This window comes from Chionomys nivalis, chromosome 11 (genome assembly GCF_950005125.1).
Source record: "Chionomys nivalis chromosome 11, mChiNiv1.1, whole genome shotgun sequence".
Classification (NCBI taxonomy): domain Eukaryota; kingdom Metazoa; phylum Chordata; class Mammalia; order Rodentia; family Cricetidae; genus Chionomys; species Chionomys nivalis.
The window spans coordinates 13,354,024-13,377,867 of NC_080096.1; the positions used below are offsets into that span (position 1 = coordinate 13,354,024).

The following is a 23,844-nucleotide window of genomic DNA, read 5'->3' on the forward strand; positions in this document are numbered from 1 at the left end:
TTACTGCCTGCAAAGAATGGAATTCTGGGCTAAAGAGATGGTTCAGAGGTTAAGAACACTGACTGCCCTTCCAGAGGTCCTGAGTTCAATTCCCAGCAAAAACATGGTGGCTCACAGCCATCTGTAATGAGATCGGGTGCCCTCTTCTGGCCAGCAAGCATACAGACAGACAGAACACTGTATACATAATAAATAAATAAATCGTTAAAAAAAAAAGAATGGAGCTCTCAGAAGGAGAGAGAGGAGATGATACGGGTCTTCACCTGCTCAAACAGATACACAGGGGCTTTGGAGTACTGATGAAGCAGGTAGTCGAAGATCAAAAGGAGGCGCGCCAGGGTTAACGGCACGGAGCGCATCTGAACCTCCATGTTTACACTCAGCTCCTGGATGCTCTGCACCAACATGGTGAAGATGGTCCTGCGGCCCTTCTCAGAGAAGCTGTGGAAGATGAGGAGCAGCAGCTGCAGGTGCTCGACATTCAGGTCCTCTGTCTCACTGGGCATCACCCCCTGCAGTGCACTCTGCTTCATTGTAGACAAAAACCTGGCACAAAGAAAAGGGGAGTATGTCTGGTGGAGAAAACGCAGAAAAGCCCCAAGATTACAACACCCAGTGCTGGAAAGAGAACAAATTAAAGAAGAGAAAAGCTGGTGCAGAGAAGCCAAACAGTCAGATGTGGGACCAACAAGGTGGTTCAATGGGGTTAAGATGCTCACCAACATGCCTGCCACCCCTTGTTCCCACCCCAGGTCTCACATGGTAAGGGAGAACCAACTCCACAAGTTGACCTCTGACCTCTCCAAGAATGATGTGGCACATGGGACTGACTGCATGTATGCACACGCGCACACCTACAGAGTTCTAAGCCAGGCAGAAGGAGGGGTGGCAGAAGGGGAGTGGGGAAGAGAATATTATAATATTTGGGAACTTGTCAGAAGAGCCTTTATAATTTAAAAAAAAAAAAAGGAATGAGCACAGTCCATTGCCTGCATGTTCTTTGGCTTTTAGGAAAGAGATCTGTACTTTAATATGGGTGCCCTTCCTTCACCCCAGCTCCCAGAATGCCATGAAGAACACAGTGAGCCTCTGGCATTCAAAGAGAGCTATGATCTTGCAAATCCAACATTACAGCTATTTGATCCTGGGCTAGGGGATAGAAGAGCAAAGCCTTTTAGGAAACCAACAGCTTTGAAGCCTAACCATGAAAACAAAACAAACAAACAAAAAAAAAAAATGGCAAAAAAAAAAATGGCAAAAAAAAAAAAAAAAAAAAAAAAAAAAAAAAAAAAAACAGGTCTATCTGAGGAGGATTTGGGTGATTAAGCTGAGCTTCCCCCAAGGAAACAAATTCTTTAAAATGTATCCAAAACTGCAGCAGCCACTCTAAATGGGCTTGTGTGGGAAGCACCCGAGGCCTTTCTCCTTCAGGACACTGGTCATCTTTGGAATCCAGGCTCTGAATGGCAATTGTAACCAAATCTCCCATGGCTATTGGAAGTGTCTTTTCTCAGACCACACTGTTTAACAGAACATCCTCCACACTCCCCATCACTTCTCCACCCTCCTATACAGACAGAGAGCAGCTTCTCCCAGTCAGACTGCCAAGCAACCAGTGAAAGCCCTGCAACAGCACCCAGTCACCCACAGGCCTTCTGTTACGGTCTTACCTGTCCCACACTTTCAGGCATTCTGGGACATCAGGGTCACCTTGTGCTCCAGCTTTATGTTGCCAGATAAGCAGGAGACGAGAGAGCACAGAGAGGCCTTGGGGGTGAATATACAGGGGCCAAGGGCCCTCGGAGAAAGGAGCAACTCCTAGCTGCTGTAGTAGTGTATTCTGAAAAAAGAGAGACACGGAACAAGTCAAAAGGTTGTTCATTCACCAAAGCTCCTTTTATGAATAATGAATAACAAAAGGACTTGTCAGTACATAGCTAAAAGAAATCTGGAGAGGGGCCTGGAGAGATGGCTCAGCGGTTAAGAGCATTGCCTGCTCTTCCAAAGGTCCTGAGTTCAATTCCCAGCAACCACATGGTGTCTCACAACCATCTGTAATGAGGTATGGTGCCCTCTTCTGGCCTTCAGGCATACACACAGAAAGAATATTGTATACATAATAAATAAATATTATCAAAAAAAAAAAAGAAATCTGGAGAAAAATCATGTTGTCTACCAAATGAGAAAAACAGGACAAGCCCAATCACACCTGCAGTTTAGTGTCTACGCAGGCTTTGGAAAGGACAAGTGCTTGGAGACAGTGGAATCAAAACAGTTTTCAAAAAGGGCTGGAAAGGGAGAGTTGGTGCCTTTAGAAGAAACTCAACACTTGTCAGAGCGGGGTGGACTGGGTTTGTTTGTTTTCTTTTGTTTGTTTGTTTGTTTTTAAACAGCATCTCTCTGGGTAGCCCTGTCTGGCCCTGAACTCACAGAAACCCACCTCCTGAGTGCTGGAATTAAAGGCATGTGCCAGCACACCTGGCTAAGTGGACTTCATTTAAGCTAGTAACCTCAGACAAGTAACATCCACAGGGGTTGACAACTTGTGTTAAGTAGAAAAATGCTGCCTGTGGGAAGCCAGTGTGTGTTACTCAATAGGGCCATCTGTTGGGAGGCCCTGCTGGTCATCAGTTACAGTCTGCCATGGCCTGGAGGCTCTCCCAGAATTCGCAACATGGAGGACCCATCCCCAGCAAGACTTCTTGCTTTCTACGTGCCCTTATTTGGAGAAGGTCTCTAGGCCTGGAGGCCTGACCTTATCTGAAAGCTGTCCCTAAGCCTGGCCTGACTTATCCCTAGTGTGACTCTTGGCATAGTTCCCTGCTAGAGCACCCTGACCCCCCCTCCGATAAGTAACTAGGGCTTGTGCTAAGGACTTCATGGTGAGAGCATGCTGTTTAATGCAGATTAGGTGATGCCCACCATTGTCCCCAGCCTTATACCCCGCTCCCATTCTGGAACAGAATGGAGCTGGAACACTGTCTCCCCAGAGAGTTCTCTCAGTGGACTCACAAGCCATCCAGCCCTGCTCACTCCTTCTACTCCCTCCCCTTTGGTGGACCAGAAGCCCAAGATCCCTGAGAAAGAAGAACTACAGCTGTCCTGGCTTCCAGCTGAGTACTGTTCCCAAGGAACTAAGCACGCACACAGTGAGCAGGTGCCATCGGAACACAACCCAGATGTCTCATTTGCCATACAGCTGTGAAAGACACAAATCATGCTAGAATAAATTACTTTTTCTTTTTTTTTTCTTCCCTTTTTCTGGTTTTTCGAGACACAGTTTCACTGTGTAGCCCCGGCTATCCTGGAAATTACTCTGTAAACCAGGTTAGGCTTGAACTCAGAGATCCACCTGCCTCTGCCTCCTGAGTACTGGGATTAAAAGGTATGAACCACTACCGTCTGACAACTAGAAGAAATTTCTGACAAACTAAATTCTAACTTTCAAGATCCCTAATAACACAACTCCTTGGAATTCAGCATCAATCCAACGCCATGGATCTCAAGGGCTATTTCATATACCAGGCAGTTACTCCAGGCCAAGCACTGCACTAACAGCAATGCATACACTTCCTAGTGAACTGACAACCCCTTACAGACAGGGATGAAAGGAGGTTGGGAATTCCCTGTGTCATGATGTCACAAGTCTGCACACACACATTAGCAGTTCCCTCTTAAATGCTGAGGGCAACATCACTACAAGAGGCCTAGGGACTCCAGTCCAGAGAAAAGTATTTCGTCTCTGTTCTCTAGACGAGTTAGGTAAGACAAGGTTATGAACTCTGAAGCTTCCCTAAACAAACTCCAACTGGGGGAAAGAGCTGAGCACTGTGCAGGACCAGCTTCAGACAGTATAGGAAGCTGCCACAGAGGCCACACTCTTAATAACTCACTCAACTCTCATTTCCTTCCTGCCAAAATAAAATATTTCCCTTAACAATAGGCAGGTATTAATACATTTCATAACCACCTTCTTAAATTACAGAAGAAAACTTTAGAGATTCTGCCAACAGTTTGGGATTCTGAGAGTTTAACTTTTTCCAATAGCTTGCAAGATTTATCCCTTTGGGAAAAATTGACAAGCCCCTAAAATACATCTGCTGAAATCACTTTTGTTTGGATTCTTTGAGATAAAAGTCTCATTATGTTGCCAGGGATAGCCTTGGATTTGCAATCCTCTCGTCTCAGCCTTCTGAGCAATAGGCACTGAAATAATTAACAGTAAAAGAAAAACTTCCAGAATAGATCCAGGAGATCACTGAATAAAGGCACTGGGAAGGGTATCCAAAAGAAATCCTTTTGTCTGTGGTGCTAGAATCAAAGTCAGGGCCTGCATGAACAGGCACATGCTGTACCATGAGCTGCACTGTTGACCCAGAATGCACATTTTAAACCATCTCCTCGGGAATCCCTGTGTACATTAAAGATTAGGAAAGACTAACTTTGCCCAGGCCAAAAAAAGTTACCTGCTGGGTGCAATGACACACACCTGTAATCCTAGGCTGATACAGGAGGACCGCCAAGAGTTTAAGGCCAGGTTAGGCTACAGTCCCAAGTCAGTCATAGCTAGAGAAAAATAATTCCCAGGAATCCACAGGATGACCCCAGCTAAGACCCTAAGCAATAGTAGAGAAGGTGTCCGACCTGGCTTTGCCCTGTAGTCAGATTGATGACTGTCTTAAACATCACCATAGAACCTTCATCCAGCAACTGATGGAAACAGAGACAAAGACCCAAAGTGGAGCACCAGGCTGAGCTCCCAAAGTTCAGTTGAACAGTGATATGAGCAAAGAGGTCAAGACCATGATGGGGACACCCACTGAAACAGCTTACCTGGACTAATGGGAGCTTACCAACTCTGGCTGGACAGGGAAGAAACCAGTATAGGACCAAACTAGACCTTCTGAACAGAGGTGACAGTTGTATGGCTGGGGCAGACTGTGGGGGCCACCGGCAGTGGCACCAAGATTTATCCCTACTGCTTGTACTAGTTTTTTTTTGGAACCCATTCTCTTTGGATAGATACCTTGTTCAGTCTAGATATAGTAGGAGGGCCTTGATCCTTCCTCAAAGCAATGTGCCTTACCCTCTCTGAGGAGTACATGGGGGGGTGTAGTGGGGAAGAGAAGATAGAGGGAATGAGAGGAAGGGAGGGAGTGGGATTGGTATGTAAAATTTAAAGGGATAGCTTGTTTTCCTGTTTTTGTTTTTTTTGGGGGGGGGGGTTGTTTTGTTTTCTGTAATTTTGGAGCCTGTCCTGGAGCTAGCTCTTATAGAACGAGCTGGCCTTGAACTCACAGAGATTCACCTGCCACTGCCTCCCAGTACTGAGATTAAATGCATGCTCCACCACTGCCCAGCTTTTCTTTTTTTTTTTTTTTTTTTTTTTTTTTTGGATTTTTCGAGACAGGGTTTCTCCGTAGCTTTTGGTTCCTGTCCTGGAACTAGCTCTTGTAGACCAGGCTGGCCTCGAACTCACAGAGATCCACCTGCCTCTGCCTCCCAAGTGCTGGGATTAAAGGCGTGCGCCACCACCGCCCGGCTCCAGCTTTTCCCTTTTTTTGCTGTTTTTTTAATTAAAAATTTCCACTTCCTCCTCTCCTCCCATTTCCCTCCCCCTCCCCCTCCAGTCCAAAGAGCCAGCTTTTCTTTTAAAAAATTAAATAAAAAATAAAGACAACCAAGTTATTATTAAAATATGATACTGCCAAATGTGAGAGAAGGATGTGCATCCACACGATCTGACCCCTTGTGTGGGAGTGAGAACTGCAGTTCCCATGCAGTGTGGCCTGATGTGCTGACTCTCACACTCCTCCACCCACAACAGGGAACATGATAAGAAAGATCACAGCAACACTTGGAATGCAATAAGCCTGGACACAAATCAAATGGACTTCAGTGGAAACAGATGCGTCAGGCAGTACAGCAGAGACCTGATAGGTACCACACAGCATGTAAATAAGGGCTGCAGCAATCCTTGCTGTAATGTGAAACTAAAGAAATGAGGACCTTGAGACCTAGGGTTCAAACCACAACCCATTTCAGTAGGGAGGGACTCATGCAGTTACATGTTCGTGAAGGTCTTGAACTCAGTTTGGGTGAAAGGTTTGTAAGGGAGAGCAAACATGTTTCCTGTGACCTGATGGCCACTTTTAAAGTACCTTTGACTTTGTATTCCCCATCAGACCGGTGAGCATCTGCCACTCTTACTTTGTAAACAACTTTTGGTGAGTTCTGTCTACTGGTCTACTATGAGAAGTACTGGGAGCTTGTTTAGTTGTTTGCTTCCTTTCTTTAAACTTCATGACATGGGGAAAAGAATATCTTTTTCTTCCAGAGATCCTAACCACTGCACAGGGGCACACAGAACACCCAAGCAAAACTCTGCCCAGCAGAGAGTAAGAACAAAGCACCCTTCGATGATGAGAGCCACCATGTCACAGGGAAGGTGTGAGGCGTTCCCGCCTAGGCAGCCACAGTAGACACCAACCTGCAAGTTCGGGGACTGTAGGTCGGAAGTTACCAGGGAGTGGTTGAAGTGATAGAGAGCAGCAGCGAAGTCCTCATCTGATGACCCTTAGGACAAAGGGATACAGTTACTCAGGAACTTGGAGCCATAAGTGCCCTACAACAACACCCAGCCTCTCCACTGACCCTTGAGTCCATCTTTGTCCACCTCCTTAATGATGCTTGCCAGGGTGGCCATATGGTTCTCTGAAAGAGATACACTCAGATAGTTCCGGATGAAATTGTTCCGAGAGTTCAGCATGGAAGATGTGATAAAGTTCAGAATGTTGGAAGCCAGACCTAAGAACTAAAAGGAACAGAAAACAACTCGGTTCAGGGTCATGTGGTACAAACTTCAATCAACCTTAAAGTCAAGCTAGTATTATACAAGCCCAAAAACCCCCATGCCAAAAATGAAGTCTATCACTTAATTCTATATCCACAATGAAAACCAGCTGCACAGAATGGCCACCCACTTGATGGAGACCTCAGAAAACACCTGTTTTCTGAGCTAACCCACTAGTTCCCCTTTGTCCTCCGGAGCCCACCCCTGTCCAACTCAAGACATTACCAATAACATACTGGCGACTGACCCCTACATACACCAATGATTATTACACTCCCCTTTCTCTATTATTACACTGATTTGTCATTATTATAAAGACTAATCATGGGCTGGAGAGATGGCTCAGAGGTTGAGAGCATTGCCTGCTCTTCCAAAGGTCCTGAGTTCAATTCCCAGCAACCACATGGTGGCTTACAACCATCTGTAATGAGGTCTGATGCCCTCTTCTGGCCTGCAAGCATACACACAGACAAAATATTGTATACATAATAAATAAATAAATATTTTTTAAAAAGACTAATCATTAAACGATTACATAAATGTTTTATGCCCATAACCTTGAAATAAGAAGGTATTTAAGGCTACATGAAAGAATTGCAAATGACCCATTTATTGATAAATTATCAGGATAAAGGCTGAAACAAAAAAGATAATGAATATTGGCTGGATCAATAAGTAAGCATTTATGATGCAGCAAACCTATGCTACAGGCTTTGAAACCACCTTCACAACGCCCTTTGGCATGGATGCAATCACCCCCCCAACAAGGACATAACCATCAATACTGGAAGCAAGCTATTTAATGATACATAATTACTCCCTGAAAGTCCTGCACAGGGGAAGATCTAGGTACCAAAGTTATCCAACTTAGAACTGCTTTAGCTCAGATGGTTCACTTCTCAGCTCAACTACTCGACTGAAGTAATCTCCCCTCCTCCCACGGCCCGAACCTCAGAATCTACTCTTACCAACTCAGGATCTTTGCGACTGGCCAAGATGTTGCCCTTCTCACCAGAGGCCTGTTTACTGGGGCTTTTAACCCGAGGAGAGCTTTCCAGGGGAGGGGGCGGTGGAGGGGGTGGAGGTGCAGTTTTTTCTTTACTGGGAGAGATGGTCTCCTCAAACCACTGCCCCAAAATAGGCTCACTGTCATCATCTGAAAAGAGAAAAGTCACAAAAATAACCATCTCTGTATGTGTGAACCTGTTTTTTAAAAGTGCTCAAGACAAAAGACCCCACGACATGCTGATGCCAAGGATGGGGACTGCTCCTGTCAACCCGCCAAGACGACAAAGTGGATACATAAAGTGTTTCCATCTTATTATACGTTAGTTATGGTGTAGTGAAACTGATTTTTTTTTTTTAAGGAGTCCAACAACAGAAGAGAAACCATTTCTTCTTATCTACCTGCCTGAAAAAAAGCCAAACATTTACAAGAGCAACCAAGTCTCACCAGCTGCATGCCCAAGATGCTAAGAATCACATCCCTTGGTGTGCCATACTGTCCCACAAACTTGACCATGGAAGGGAAATGGAGAATTATCTTCTCTACTAAGTCTTCAGTTCTGCCCTATTCATACCTAAGCTACAAACCCATGGTAAAACCAAATCCCTGCCACATGGCCTTTTGTCCTGCACAGGGAGAGCAGAAATCCCAGCATGGGCCAACAAAGGAGGAAACATGAGCAACTGAGATGTATTTTGATTCTGGCAGAAATGAAAAGCTGCATGGGCTTAGCTGAAAGCAAGATTTATCATTTAGTATAATACACTCAACTTATTATTTTTTAAAAAGGTCTCAAGTAGCCCAGGCAGGCCTCTAATTCACTAAAGCAGTCAATAACGACCTTGAACATATACACCCCTCTTCCTGCCTCCCTAGTGCTGGAATAACAGGTGAGTGCACCACACCTGGTTTACCAGGTTGGGACGCTAACCCAATCCATCACACGTTCAAGGCAAGCACTTTCCCAGCACTCCCTGCCCCTCGAGCATGTCATCTCTGAAAACACATAAATGCAAAGGCAACCAGGAAGGTGAGACAGAGAAGCACAGCAACTAGAGGGCTATCTCTGACTACCTTGGCTGCTGTCCTCCTCTGTGCTGCTGAAGTCATCCTCATAGTATGTGTTGGAGTCGGTGGAGGCGCTGGCATCACTGCTCATGGAGCCCTTCCTCTGCCGCTGCAGGACACATGCCTAAGGAAACCACAAGGTTGCAGAAAAGATGAATCCAGAAAAGAGCTGAACAATTTAATCTCTTTGACGACCTACAAGCGTCTCCGTGTCTCAGTTGCTTTTCAAATCAGGTTTCCCCAAATGCTCCCCATGCAGGACTCTAGCTGCTTTATCTTACATAAGCACTCAAAACCGGAGACATGGCCAAGGGATGTAAAGGAGCATTCCTGGAGTGTCCACCACGCTTCTGCTCCAGAACTGTCACCACAAGTCACCAAGGGTCAACATAGATCTAACACTGGCATTTAATAACTGCTTCCAAAGCTACAAGGACTATTGTCTTTGTCAAGCTGGGTACAGTGACATGTGCCTGTAATCCACGGAGCCTGAAGCAGGAGGATCACTTGAGTGCAGGAATGCAAGCCCAGAAAGGGAGGCAGGAAGGGAGGAGAGAGGGGTTCTAGGGAGGGTTCCTTTCCAGAACTATCACCACAGTCTGCATTGATAAATACCACGCTCTTGTCAACCTCACTCCAACTTATGAGTAGCTTGATTTTCACCCACCTTTCTGTATGAAGTTGAAAGTAAAGTCAAGAGCAGGTTAGTCAGCGGGACAGAGTCAATCAGCCGTTGAATCCTTTGTGTGGAGGTGCTTTGGGCCATAATGCTGAGGACTGCAGGGGGACCATCTGTCTCCCAGCCCTGAAGACAACAAAACCCAGAGGTGCATTAGTCCTATTACACTGTTAAGAAAGAACCCTCACTGATGCATGCCGAGTGAACCTCAAACCGATCTGCAGACTCCAAAGAAGAGCCACCTCACCTTGTGGAGCGCCTCCACCTGCAGGTCCTGAAACAGAGATGTCAGCAGCTTGATGGCATGGTTTGCCAGGATCACTGAGAGCACTCCAAATCCCTGATGCCTATACAAATGAAAACAGAACACAGACCTTAAGATCTTTAGCAATGAAACACAACCTCAGAAATGGCTGTTATCTTGCCATTCTGGCATCCCAGACCTCTTTAAAGGATCTACAAACATTTCCACTGAGTACTATACACATAAAAACCACCCCAGCACTGCAGCTCATTAACAAAGTCCTAGCCACCAGCTAAACTCACCACAAACAAAAGAAAAATCTTACTCCTCTCTTTCTCCAGCCCAATCTGCTTCTAACCCAACAGTCCCTATTTCAATGCACTTATACAACCCAGATGCTCATGCAAAATGTGTGTGTGTACATGCACACCAATGTGCACAAAGGCCAAACCTTTAATGGTCAACCTTGGATGCTGTTCCTCAGGGCAATACCCAGTAAACCTGAGTGATTTTCCCATCTCTACCTCTCCTGTGCTGGGGTTATAAGGTACTCGAGTTCTAGGAATTGAACGCAGGTCCTCATGACTGCACAAGCCTCTAGCTCCTTAGCTCCAGGCCAAACACTTTTTATGTCACACCAAGCCTGCTGAAACTAATGCTTAACCTACTTCCACATCGACCTAAACAATTCCTTTCCAAACACAGCACAACTCCTGCTAACCTCTTGCTCAGGCCTCTTTTTTTCACAAGACTTATGACAATCCAAAATGGACTTGCTAGTACCACTGTTATTTCTCCACTTAGAGAATAAAATCCAAAATGGGTGTGATAACAGACTCCTAGAAAGCCCAATACTTGGGAGCGTAAGCAGAAGAATCAGGAGCTCGAGGTCATCAGTTACACCACAAGTGTGAAGCTGGATGGGCTATCAGAGACCCTGTCTCAGAGGGGAAAAAAGAACAAAGAGGAGAAGGAGAGGTAGCTCAGCAAATAAGAGCACTGATTGCTCTTACAGAGGAGCCAGGTTATACCCAGCACCCACATGTTATAATTTATGGCTTTTAACTTATATAACATCTGTGGCTCCAGATCAAGGGGCTATGAAGCCTTCTTCTGGGCTCCAGGCACAAACACATAGGCAAAACACCCATACAAATACAGAGAGATAGCTCAGCACTTAAAGCACTTGTTGCTTTTGCAGAAGATCTCCCAGCACCCACACGGTGAATCACAACCATCCATAAGTCCAGTTCCACAAGATCTGATGCCTTCTTTTGACTTCTGTGGTTAATAGACACGCATATGGTATGTATATATGTATGCAGGCAAAACACTCACATATATAAAATAAATCTTACAAGTAATAAACACATAAAATTAAAAAGAAAAAAAGAAATTAAAAGAATAAATAAAATCCAGCAATGTCTCAATTGAAGGAACCACCTGAGCAACAGGTAACATTCACTGTTATCTCCTTATCTCCTTCCCAGCAAGTGCCACTCACCTCCCCACCACCCTCCACCTGCCCAAGACAAGGTCATATGTAGCCCTTGCTGTCCTGGAACTCACACTGTAGAGCAGGTCGGCTTCAAACTCACAGAGGTCAGCCTGCTTCTATCTCCCACTTCCCAAGTTCTGAAATTAAAGGTATGTGCCACCACCCAACACATATCTCATCTTTTGATATGAACTTGTTGGAAACTAAATACACACATCATATAATCTTTCTGTCTCTCAAAAATGAGGCAATGGGATCAAAACGAACTAACCTACATAGATGCTAGAGCAAGAGGCTAACTTGAACCCTTGGAACGAGGTGTGCACAGCACACACAGACCCTGGCTACAATCTACAGCACCAAAGCAAACACACAAGTTCTGATGTGGGGTCAGCAGCTCATGAGCCCTGTAACTAGGAACAGAGCACAGCATCCAGAAGTGGAGCCAGAGGCAGACACATACCCTTTGCCAGGCCCCAGTTTGGGAGAGCCTACTCCCTCTTTTGTACGAGAAAGGATGTCTCTGACTCGGAGAGCAGCCAATGGGTCCTTCTCTTTCCCCTTGTCAGCCAGGGCAGTGGGGCTGAGATTCAGTATGAGGAAGAGGCTATTCAGCAGACACCAGGCGCCCAACAGCTGGAAGTTCTGGAAATGCTGGTGAGAAAGGACAAAACCAAACATCAGCGGGGAAAATCACACCTGACAGAAGGTAAGCGCAGCACACAAGCCTCTTACCTCACCACCAGCACGGCGGGAGCTGCTGATTGCCTGTCCGATCATGTCGTAGATCTCAAGCTGCCCAGGAACAAACAGACATACAATCTGAGCAGCTCAGGTCATCATCACAAATCTAAACCTTACAACCTGAGCCAGTTTACTGGAAGAAGTATAACTGTCATCAGGTCACTCGGTGACCTACCACCATCAGTTTCTGACCTCACGGGGAACTACCTGTATCTCTCTCAGTGCACGACACCTTCTTAGGTGTTCCCATATGCCCAGCCCTGCATCAGCCAGCTTCCCATCCCAACTAATTCCTTTTATGTACTTACAGCAAAACCTTGTTTGCTATGTCCTGCCTGAAAATACATCAGCACCCAGTAAACCCAAAACAGTTCACTGAGTAAATGTCAATCCTTCCCAAGGTTTATGGCTGCCACAAACTTACTGTGTTTGCAACAAGACCAACACAACACAGAAAGGGGAGCATTTATGGATGCAAATATGCAGAATACCTTGGCTGAATCCATCTTAGAAACATTGTCCAGGGAAGGAGTGTGGAGACCCTAAGCCTTTTCCTCCATCAAGAAAAGAAGCCACACTCCCACATGTTAACAGTCAAGGTTTCCATGTCACCGGACACTTGACTTACACATTTCTGGACAATAGTGGCTGCATCACTTTCATAGTCGTCTTCTTTGGAGCTTGTGGACCCTGTCCGCACTTGCTGGGCACTACCCACATGAAGGATGGCCATACAGGTGGCTACACTCACACCTGGAAAAGAACAGGCACAGATTTCAATCTTGGGGAACGGCCTCAAATCCAAGATACAAAGATGAAACACACTAGCCACAAACAATTCCATTATTCGATTCCTCAAAGAACTCCAAAGGTCGAGTGTAAATGCAGTCCTGCCACATAATCCAGCAGCCATACTCCTAGCTACTCTCCCAAATGAGAAAAGCCCACACCACACAGGAATCTGCACATGAACATTTAATGACGCTCTATTTGTAACCGCCAACAAATGGAATCAAGCAAGATATCCTTCAAGATGAACAGACAAAGCCAGGCATGGTTGTACACACTGTACATACTTATAACCACAACATGCAGGAGTCTGAGGCTCAAGTCATGCCAGGGTTACAGAGTGAATTCAAGGCCAGTATAGGCAACTTGGCTGCCATGTCTCAAAAAATAAAAAGAAGGTGGCATATATAAACTCAGAAGTATAACACTTAGGCCTAGCATGAGTGAGGTCATAGATTTAATCCCCAACGTATCTCTCTCTCCCCCTCCCTTTTTCCCTCCCTCCTTCCCTCTCTCTAAATTGGATGCACTACACAGAAAGGCCATGGCCACTGCTAAGTAAAAGAAGCCAGTGTGAAAAGGCTCCATCCTATATGACACTGATGACACAACATTCTGAAAGGCTAACACTACAGGGACAGTAAGAAGTCCAATGGTTAGTGAAGGGTAGAGAGGAATACAAGATAAAAGGAGCAGCAGAGGGGATATCTGGGGCAGTGACTATTCTGCTTGCTGTGATAACAGTAAAACATGATATTATACGTTTATGAAAACCCAAAATCACACCACACAAAAAGAGGCCTACGGAGAGTAGGAGATAACTCGGTTGGGCCAACGCTGGCTATGAAAGAATGAGGACCTGAATAAAGATCCCCAACACCCATGGAAACCTGGTACACAGTGCATGTCTGTAACCCCAAAACTAGGGAAGATGGAGACAGAAAGATCCTGGGAGTTCACTGGCCTTGTTTATGCAAACAAGGAATTCTGGGTTTACTGGGAGATACTATCTCAAAAAATATACAAAAAGATAGAGGAAGACACACCTGATTATTATAACCTCAAGCCCCTAAAGACACAGGCTCAGATGAGCACACCCGTGAGCACACACAGGAACATACTCATACAGCCCCCAAACACACACACATAGAACTATGGATTAGTTCACATGTGTGGTGATATTTTGTTTGTGATCTAACAAATAAGGCTTGCTTGGAGATCAGCCACTAGTTAGCCATAAAGGCCAGGCAGTGGTGGTGCAGACCTTTAATCCCAGCACTCGGGAGGCAAAGGCAGATGGATCTCTGTGAGTTCAAGGCTTCACTGGGCTACGCAAGATTGATCTAGTCTGAAAGAGAAACAGAGCCCGGCAATGCTGGCTCATACCTTTAATCCCAGTATTTGGGAGGTGGAGAGAGGAAGGGATATGGCTGGGCAGAGAGAGGAATATAAGGTGGGAAGAGACAGGAGCTCACTGCAGTTAGTCTGAGCATTCAGTCTGAAGACTTGTACAGACAGGATACCCCATTCAGTCTGAGGATTTTGTAAAGGTAAGAACTAGGGGCTGGCTGCTCTGCTTCTCTGATCTTTCAGCTCTCGGCCCCTAATATCTGACTCTGGGTTTTTATTATTAAGACCGATTAGAATCTGTGCTAACACCTATGTCAGTGGTGGCTTACTGGTGACAACAAATGGATGGACTATCAGTAGGGCACCATGAGTCTCAAAGGAAGCATGTGGAAACCGTGCAGTGCCTGCTCATTCCAAACACCTTTAAAAGAAAATCTAAGGCCAGGTGTGCCAGTGCACAACATTATTTCCAGCACTCGGGAGACACACATACACATAAACAATAAATGAATAAATCTAAATTTTTGAAGGGACAAAAAAAAAAAGATGGGGGACTGGAGAAATGGTTTAATGGTTAAAAGCATTGGCTGCTCCTCCAGAGAACTCAGGTTCAATACCCAGCACCCATGTGTTGCTCATAATTGCCTGTAACTCCAATTCTAGGAGATCCATGCCCAGATATGAACATGGTACAGAGAGGAAACCCTGCCTGGGAAAACCAATAAATAAGTAAGTAAGCAGACAGCAAAAAAGGAAGACACCTGACACTGACCGGCCTCTACAATGTGCTCACCAACAGCAAGCACACAGGAATGAACACACACTCACACCACCAGCTGTCAGGCTCCACTTCTGAGGGAACCTGATTAACAGTAGGAAAGGGGCTGTATGAAAACACAAAGAACACTCTTCATCTACACAGGTGCCAGCTTTCCCCAGAAGCCATCCTCAAATCCTCTCACAGCAAGACTCAGCCTCTCCTTGATCTGTACCCTTGCATTCTGCTTTATGTTACTCCACTTAGCCCTCTGCTCTCCATGATTTCTAGGGAGCATTGTTCCTTGTGAGCTGAGTTCCAGCCCTTGAACCCATTTTAAAAAGCCAGGCATAAGTGGGGTATGCTTGTAATCTCAGCACTGAGGAGGTCAACAGGTGGCTCCCAGAGACTTGATGACCAGCCTATTTGGTGAGCTCTCAGTCAGTAAAAGACCCTGTGTCAGATCTCCTGAGTAAACTGGGAGCATGGGGACCTTGGGGGAGGATTGAAGAGTGGAGGGGAGAGAAGGGAGGTGAGCAGAGAAAAAAATGTAAAGCTCAATAAATATCAATTAAAAAAAATGTTAAAAAAAAAAAGAGACCCTGTCTCAACAAAGAAGGTGGAGATAAATAAATAAATAAATAAATAAATAAATAAATTTTTAAAAAAGCAAAAAAGAAGGTGGACAGCTAGTAAAGAACAACACCCAAAGTTGACCTCTGGTCTCCGCATGCACTCACATATATGTGCACGGACACACACACCTGTACATACACACGTTCACACACACACAAAATTGAGGCCAGCAGTTAAACAGCAGGGTCACTTCAATGCCTGTAACAGTTTCCCTTGGCCTATATGTGATATTAGATAGTCTCAGAAGTAAGGGTGCCAAGGAAGGAGAATGGAGTTCTCAGGGTTTTTATGACTTCCTCGAATCAAATCCATGTTTGACTAAAGAAAATTATAGCAGACATAACTTCTTACCCGCATACAGACAGCTGAGGCTGAGAACTGTCACATCTTGCAGACGTGAAGGATTGAGGGGTTCCAACACAGGTAGAGAAAGGGTATCCAAGGCCATGGTTACATCAATCACTAGTGAGTGAAAACTGGAACACAACAGAGGAGGATCAGCAACGGTTCTAGGATCACTTGCTTCTATAGTCTAATAAAGAAAACCAGCACGGGTAAAGACTAGCCAGCTCTATCCCTTGGGATTAGAATGAAGTACAAGGTCAAGGAGCAACTTACCCATTGCGAACAGCAGTGGCATCAGCTACTGTTGCAGGCATGATGAAGAAGGAATTGGCTACCACTGCATCCTGGAACCGATTGATGTAGCGCAGGAAATACGGCAGGTTCAGGCACACTCGGAGCAGCTTCTCTGAGCCACCTGGATTAACAAAAAGACACACTGTCCAATGGGCCTCTGTCTGAAGCCTGGTTCTTCTCCACATGGAAGAAGCACAGGCAAGATGTTTGGGCAAGCATATAGATCAGCTTTCTAACAGTAGACGGGCTCCTACCAAGCTCTTGAAGGCTAGCCACATTCTGAGCTATGAACACGTTCTTGGTCTTGACAGCAGAGGCTTGATCTGTGGATGGCTGCTCATCATTTTCTCCTTCCACCTGAAGAGAAACACAGGCCCTAGCATGACCACTTGCCTGCTGCCAGGCACCCTGCTGGGTACAACAAGGCAGCTCCTTAGAAATGCTTGGACATTCAGCTACAAGTGAGAAACTGCTGACCCAGGAGAAAATACAAGCGAAGTTGAGACATAAACAGCTCATGAACTGCATGTTTTACACCAGAGTGGAGCCTTGTGAGGAAAACTGCATATGCTTCTGTGGCATTCACACTGAGGAAAGCACGAGAGAATGACCCGCAAACGGTCCAAACCACACGAAGGAAGATGGGAGGCAAATCATTTGGTATGATTTGTTTTGTATATTCTTCCACCAAAGCCCGTCACTTAACGGTGGGAATATAGTCTAAGAAATGTCTCATGATTCTGTCATTGGACAAGTACCTGAGTAAACTTACACAAACCAAGATGTCTACAAGATCACCAGACAATAAAGTTTTATGGCTCTATCATCACCTGTTTGCTCCCTTCCTGATCAAAATGGTATACTGTATCTTGTTTTGTTTTCAAGAGAGGGTTTCTCTGTGCAGCCCTGGATGTCCTGGAACTTGCTCTGTAGATCAGACTGACCTCAAACTCAGAGAACCCCGTACCTCTGCCTCCCAAGTGCTGGGGTTAAAGAGGTATGCCACCACCCACTGGCTTTTTTGGGCGGGGGGGAGGGGAATGGGGCTGTATCTTTTAAGTAAAATATAATCTTTTCTCAGTTCTATCATCTTAACATATTCCATGAAAATGAGGATATTTGGGTAAAGAACTCACCAGAGCCTGTGGACTAATGGGAGGAGATGGTACGGTTCTAGGGTTAAAAACTGAGGTGAGCTGGTTCAAAAAATTCATCTGTACCTCCTTCTGCCTTAGCTCAGGGTTTACTGGAGACGCCAGCTCTTTCTGATCTTCCACTACAAAATTCAGAAACGAAAAGGGGGGGAAAGATGAGGAGAATACCAACAGAAGGCAACAGTGGCCACAGAGGGGGTCATGTAAGTAGGGGTGTCAGGCACACACCATCTGAAAGCGTCTTCACTGTTTGTGGAAGCTTGGCGGACTTCATCATTGCTGTGAAGGTGATAATTTCCGTTCTGTCTAGTCGGCTACAGCCAGTGCACAGGCCTTTGATCAGCAGAATCAAGTGTTTCTGAAAACAAAACATATCCACATATGTCTTTTAGACAATTCTGTACTTTGCGAAGTCTAACTAGTACGGGGTCTGAGTTAGGTGCACACAAATAATTGCCGTGTGAAGGGCTGGGAATGTACCACAGTCCCGGGGGCCCCCAGAAGGGGGGGGAGAAAAAACATAACTTCAGTGAAAAATACACAGGCAGAGATCTCAAATTGAGGTCATTGAGAGCTAATCAGTTTGCAAATGTCTTATTCTCACAGACTGTATAACTGTTTTCTGTTTTCAACTACAGCTGCTTTGTAAAAACAGAAGGCCTTAAAACAAACTTAGATTCCTTATGAGTCTCAATTATCCACAACAGGCTAGCTTGATGTATCCATTCCTGCATGGCAACAATCAGCCATAGCCAGAGTATGGTAAGGCGTGGTCCCTTTTCTTCCAAGCCTGCCAACTTGTCAAACAGCACACCCTTTTCACTGCTACCTGCTTACAAATACAGAAACTTTCCATCCTTGGGAGACTCTAACCTGTCTACAGCCAGCAGGATACAGCATATTCATTTCCATTCCTGTGTTTGCAGCATAGACTGCTGGCAAGCTGCAAGAGACACAGTATGGCCCACAAACAACTATCTGATCAACCTCAGAAAAGGTTTACCCACCTTAGTCTGACACCATTCATCCAGTTCCCATACTTACAGCTGGTTTTAAAATAAGGGCCACAAATGGACCCTCTCCTCTCACCTGGGACACAGCACATGCCTCGTCCGGGTTCTCCAGACGAAGGAGAGAAAACTCAATGAGGACTTTACAGGCCGCTGCCACCGACTGAAGCTGGTTCCGGGGAACTGAGAAAGCAAAAACAGTCACTTAATTGGCAACAGGTCAGCCTCACATGCAACACAGCAGCAGAACAAGCACTGAGCTCACAGGTTCTGCATTCTTAGCAGCAATCTCCCTGGATGGCAAAAGCTAACTAGTATTTAGTAGATATTAAGATGAAACACACCACACTTCCTGCACTTCAAATGTGTCAACTCATCTAATCCTTAGGCCGCTTTGTAAGGGGAAATACCATCCCAGCATATTTTTCGGCTTATTTATTTTGTTTTGGAGTGTTTTGCCTGTACATATGTATATGCATCATGTGCATGCCTAGCGCCCGTGGAGGTCAGAAAAGGGTGTCAAACCCACCCTGGAACTGAAGTTAGGTATGATTGTGAGCTACCACATGGATGCTGGTAACTAAACCTAGACCTCTGCTAGGGCAGTAATTGCAAATAAGGAACAAAGGTCAAATCTCTTCCCATACCAAAGAACACAAGAGATTCATGTTCACACAAAATCCAGGGAGCAAAAACCTCCTAGGGGCACTAACCCAGTCATACCTACCAGCATCGCCCTCAATAAATCAGTCTGCTAGCAGGTACGTGTGTATATATGAGTTCAACAATGCTGTGACTCCAGGCCAGTTCAAGGCCAGCTTGGGCTGCCTGGTGAGCTCTAAGCCAGCCTGGGCCATAAGTCTCATCAATGAATACAGAAAGGAATGGGGGAGGGGCTAACAGGGCCCCAGTCCCATCTGAAGGATTACTGATAAATGATGAAAGAGTCATTTTTTTTCTTTAGGGGTGTGGCCTCTGGCAGGCTCCAGTGAATGGATCCACACCTGTGTGCATCCAGGCAGCACTAATATTATATATAAGAAGAGGCTGGAGAGACAGCTTAGCAGTGAACAATTGTGGTGCTCTTGCAGAGGGCCCAAGTTTGATTCCCAACACTCCTAACAGGCAGTTCACAAACACCTGTAACTCCAATTGCAGGGGTTCCAACGCCCTCTTCTGACCTTCAAGAACAACTGCACTCATGTGCACATCCCCACAGAAGGACATGCACTCATACACATAATTAAAAATAAAAATAAACCTAAAAAAATAAAATAAACAGGGAAAGCAAGCACAGAATAACATAAAATGGAAATGCAGAAAACTTTTTTTTTTTAAAAGTTCTTTTGATTAAAAAGAAAAATGGGCCTGGCTTCATGGCTATGAGGCAGGTGACAAAGCCAGCACTTTTCCAGATCCTGTGGCAGGCCCTAGAAAGGTCTATGCACTCCTTCCTGGGGTAGGAAAGTGGGAAGATCAACAGCTGCTCCCATTCACAGCTGAACAGCCTGGGAGTTGCTCAAACAAAACTTCATTAGCTTAGCGTTCAAGGAGAGACTACTCCCCACCCCCACCCCACAAGCCCTCACCGGGTAACAGGGCAGGCATACTCACTGAGGCTACAGACCGTGGTGATGTAGTGTGTGGACAGTGCGACAAAGGATGAGTAGAATGGCTCATACTGCTTCTCGTGGTGCAGGATTTCTGACTCACTGCAAGGAAGAGAATGTCACCAACAATCCATACCCATCACGTGCCCCACATCCCTCTAAAAATTGCCTTATTCCGTCCTTTCAGCAACCTACTTGGTAGGAAGTAAAGGAAATGGCTACTTATTCCTATATTCAATGTGTGGGCTGGGGATGGTGCTGCGACACAAGGCCTTGGGTACAGCCTCAGCACCATAAAAACAAACAACAAAAAAGCTTAGAGAATAACTGTAATTATCCTGTTTAAGAAATCAGACTTAGGCCGGACAGTGGTGGCGCACGCCTTTAATCGCCTTTAATCCCAGCACTCGGGAGGCAGAGGCAGACGGATCTCTGTGAGTTCGAGGCCAGCCTGGTCTACAAGAGCTAGTTCCAGGACAGGCACCAAAAACTTCAGAGAAACCCTGTCTCGAAAAATCAAAAAAAAAAAAAAGAAATCAGACTTAGTAAGAAGAGGCTAACGAAGAAAAAATATTTTCTTTTTCTTTTTTTCTTTTTTTGAAACATGGTTTCTCTGTACATCCCTGGCTGCCCTGGAACTCACTCTGTAGACCAGACTGGCCTCACAGAGAGCCACCTGCCTCTGCCTCCCCAAGTGCTGGGATTAAATGTATATGTCACTATCACCTGGCAAGAAACAATTTATCAATTCAGAAATTGTTTTAAAAAAAGGGGGGGAGGTTGGAGCAGGGCATGACAGCGCCCATCTTTAATCCCACCATCAGGAAACAGAGGCAAGCAGATTTCTGTGAGCACGAGGCCAGTCTGATTTACATAGCAAGTTCTAGACGAGTCACGTCTACATAGTGAAACCCTGTCTCAGAAATAAAGTTAAAAAGAAGCTGGAGATGTGACTCAGTAGAAGAACGTATGGGGCCTTGTGTTCCATCCCCAACACTCCCCACAAGCACACACAAAACAGAAGCAAGGAGACACATGTGAAAATATAACAGAAGGCTGAGGCTATGGCAGTGACAAAACCCTGGCTCCTAGCATTAGAACACATACACACACAGCCCAAATTACATTACCAATTTGTTCTATATTACCCATTAGAAAACACCTTAATTGTTGACGATCAAGAGGACAGGCTAGGGCACTCACAATACTAGTAACAGAAGCAGATGAAAGTAATCCATTCTGAAGACCAACTACAACAGAGCACAGGGACTTGGAAAAAAAAAAATCAACAGCTCACAGCAAGAAGTCTCCTAAAGCCAACACCCACTGCCACAGCAACAGCCTCCTCCAAGTCCAGATCCCTTCACGGAGGCTAACACTATATGGCAACAGAATAGCTTGTCCCTTTTCAAACCTCATCACTGCGTTTAGCTCAGGAATTGTCCTCTTCTGCGAATATATGGAGCCCAACGCACTCTAAAGGCTGGATACATTTAAGTCACTTTATCAAATAAGAAGCTAAGGCACAAACCATGAACTAAGGCAGGCAAAGAAAAGAACAAAATGTATCTTATTAGATGCAAAGAGCAGAGAGATAGTTAAATCGTTTCCTCAGTGAATTCATCCCTAGCAAAAAGTATCCACCCAGCAAGAGAAATGTAAACAGAGTTGATCCATTCACCAGCAGGCTTATCTTCCTGCCAAATGAATACAAGAGCCGAAATGCCAGGTCTGTGTTTGGAAAGTGCCAACGTCAGTGATGGATCACTTCAAAACACTCTCTGGAGTCTGGCACTGCAAGTGCTTTGCTGTCTGAGGATTAAATCAGCGTGTAGCAAAGATTAGACCCTTATTAGAAGAGTAGTCCTGACCACAGAGTCACACTCCTCTGTTTATCATGGTAGGTAAAGACAAGGGAAACAGAAAGCTAGTTCCAAGTAGCACTCCTCCCTCTCTAAGGCTCCCCACTACACCCTTCCATTCACCAACACACTTGAGTTCTCTTGTCTACCTTCCGGCTTTTTCTTCTTTTTTTTTCTTTTTTCTTTTTTCAGTTTTTCGAGACAGGGTTTCTCTGTAGCTTTGGTGCCTGTCCTGGAACTAGCTCTTGTTGACCAGGCTGGCAGAGATCCGACTGCCTCTGCTTCCCGAGTGCCGGGATTAAAGGTGTGCGTGTGTCACCACCGCCCAGCCCTTCTGGCTTCTTGAGTGTGTTCCTACTCCTCAATTCCTCCTACTCCTCAATTCCATGTAGTCTGCTGACTCGCTGTCCTTTGCTGTTAGTTTGAAAAGCTCAGATCTGTTTACCTCCACTCTTTTCAGCTAACAAGTTTACCAAATCTTAGAGAAAAACTACCCACTCCAAGGATGAACTTATTCTGCACGTTCATTCCCATTCTGGTAATAAAATAAAGTTATTAACAGATAAACACACATGCACCCACTGGAATAAGTAAACTTATTTAGTTGCCTGGCTCAGTCAGAGGTGTGAAGTTAGAGCTGGTGAGTGGCTGTTTCTCCTGTCCCCTCTTTGGTTTTTTTGAGACATTATCTAATGCAGTGGTTCTCAACCTTCCTAATGCTGCAACCCTGATACGTTTCCTCATGCTGTGGTGACCCCAACCATAAAGTTGTTTTTTGTTGCTACCTTATTACTGTAATTTTTCTACTGTTATGAATCATAATTTACATATCTATGTCTTCTGACGGTCGTAGGCAACCTCTCTGAAAGGGTCCTTTGATAACCCAAAGGGTCACAACCCATGGGCTGAGGACCACTGGTCTAAATTATCCCTGGCTGGCATGGAACTCAATAAATATCTGAGAATGAATGACACCGAATGTCTGCTCCTTCTGCCTCCACTTCCCAGGTGCTGGAATTACAGGCATGTGCCAAGAATATGTTGCCAGGCAGAAAACAAGTCTGATTTGGGTACTGCTGGGGATTTGAACCCAGGGCTACGTGGATGTTCTTAACTGAGCTACATACATTCCCAGCTCTGTGTGTGTGTGTGTCTGTGTTTGTCTGTCTGTCTGTCTGTCTTACCCCAGGGCCATACAGATGCCACTATGATATATCAGAAATCCAACCCCCTCCCTTACAAATATACAGCAACCTTACTCCAATAATGCAACAAATATGTATCTTGGGGAGGAAGATAGGTATTGGTAAAGAAAAAGATGGCACTATATTCAGCTCCACTTACAATTTGTTTATGGTAGACTAGCAAGACAGCTCAGTGGTTAAGGGCACTTGCTACAAAAAGCCTGGCAACCTGAGTCTGATCCCAGGAATCCACATAAAAGTTGTCCTCTGAGGGGCTGGAGAGATGGCTCAGTGGTTAAGAGCACTGACTGCTCTTCCAGAGGTCCTGAGTTCAATTCCCAGTAACCACATGGTGGCTCACAGCCATCTATAATGAGACCTGGTGCCCCCTTCTGACTTGCGGGCATACATGGAAGGAATGCTGTACACATAATAAATAAATAAATATTTAAAAAAAAAAAAAAAGTTGTCCTCTGACTTCCAAATGTGTGCCAGAGCACAAGTGCCACATACATACATGCACACACAATAATTTTTTAAATAAAAATAATATGCTTAGGGTAGCTAGGGATAAGGTCGGGAATAAGAGCTTTTAAAAGGCTAGAAAGAAAAATAGGTATAATTCTCCTATCTCTTACTTTTGGAGAAATGTCACCAAATAACAATTTATTGTCACCCATTCGCCCAGGAAACCTATAAACACAGAGATCCCAGCAGATGCTAAAACCAGAGAAGAGGAACAAAGGGCAGAAAGGTCAGTA

The 23,844-nt window shown here is 45.1% G+C and overlaps 1 protein-coding gene across 8 annotated transcripts in view; it reads right to left on the reverse strand.

Annotated features, from left to right (window-relative positions):
- Positions 1-23,844, reverse strand: part of Ubr4 (ubiquitin protein ligase E3 component n-recognin 4) — a 118,495-nt gene that overhangs the window by 90,407 nt on the left and 4,244 nt on the right. For all 8 annotated transcript variants that reach the window (XM_057784324.1, XM_057784323.1, XM_057784320.1 and 5 more), the window contains exons 2-19: positions 20,042-20,139; positions 18,507-18,610; positions 17,646-17,775; positions 17,400-17,539; positions 16,518-16,620; positions 16,243-16,384; positions 15,976-16,100; positions 12,721-12,845; positions 12,084-12,143; positions 11,812-12,002; positions 9,854-9,953; positions 9,595-9,732; positions 8,934-9,051; positions 7,822-8,009; positions 6,655-6,814; positions 6,491-6,576; positions 1,671-1,840; positions 264-546 (exon numbers count right to left, since the gene is read on the reverse strand). In XM_057784324.1, the coding sequence (XP_057640307.1) occupies positions 264-546; positions 1,671-1,840; positions 6,491-6,576; positions 6,655-6,814; positions 7,822-8,009; positions 8,934-9,051; positions 9,595-9,732; positions 9,854-9,953; positions 11,812-12,002; positions 12,084-12,143; positions 12,721-12,845; positions 15,976-16,100; positions 16,243-16,384; positions 16,518-16,620; positions 17,400-17,539; positions 17,646-17,775; positions 18,507-18,610; positions 20,042-20,139 (2,461 nt within the window). The remainder of the gene's footprint in view (positions 1-263; positions 547-1,670; positions 1,841-6,490; positions 6,577-6,654; positions 6,815-7,821; positions 8,010-8,933; positions 9,052-9,594; positions 9,733-9,853; positions 9,954-11,811; positions 12,003-12,083; positions 12,144-12,720; positions 12,846-15,975; positions 16,101-16,242; positions 16,385-16,517; positions 16,621-17,399; positions 17,540-17,645; positions 17,776-18,506; positions 18,611-20,041; positions 20,140-23,844) is intronic.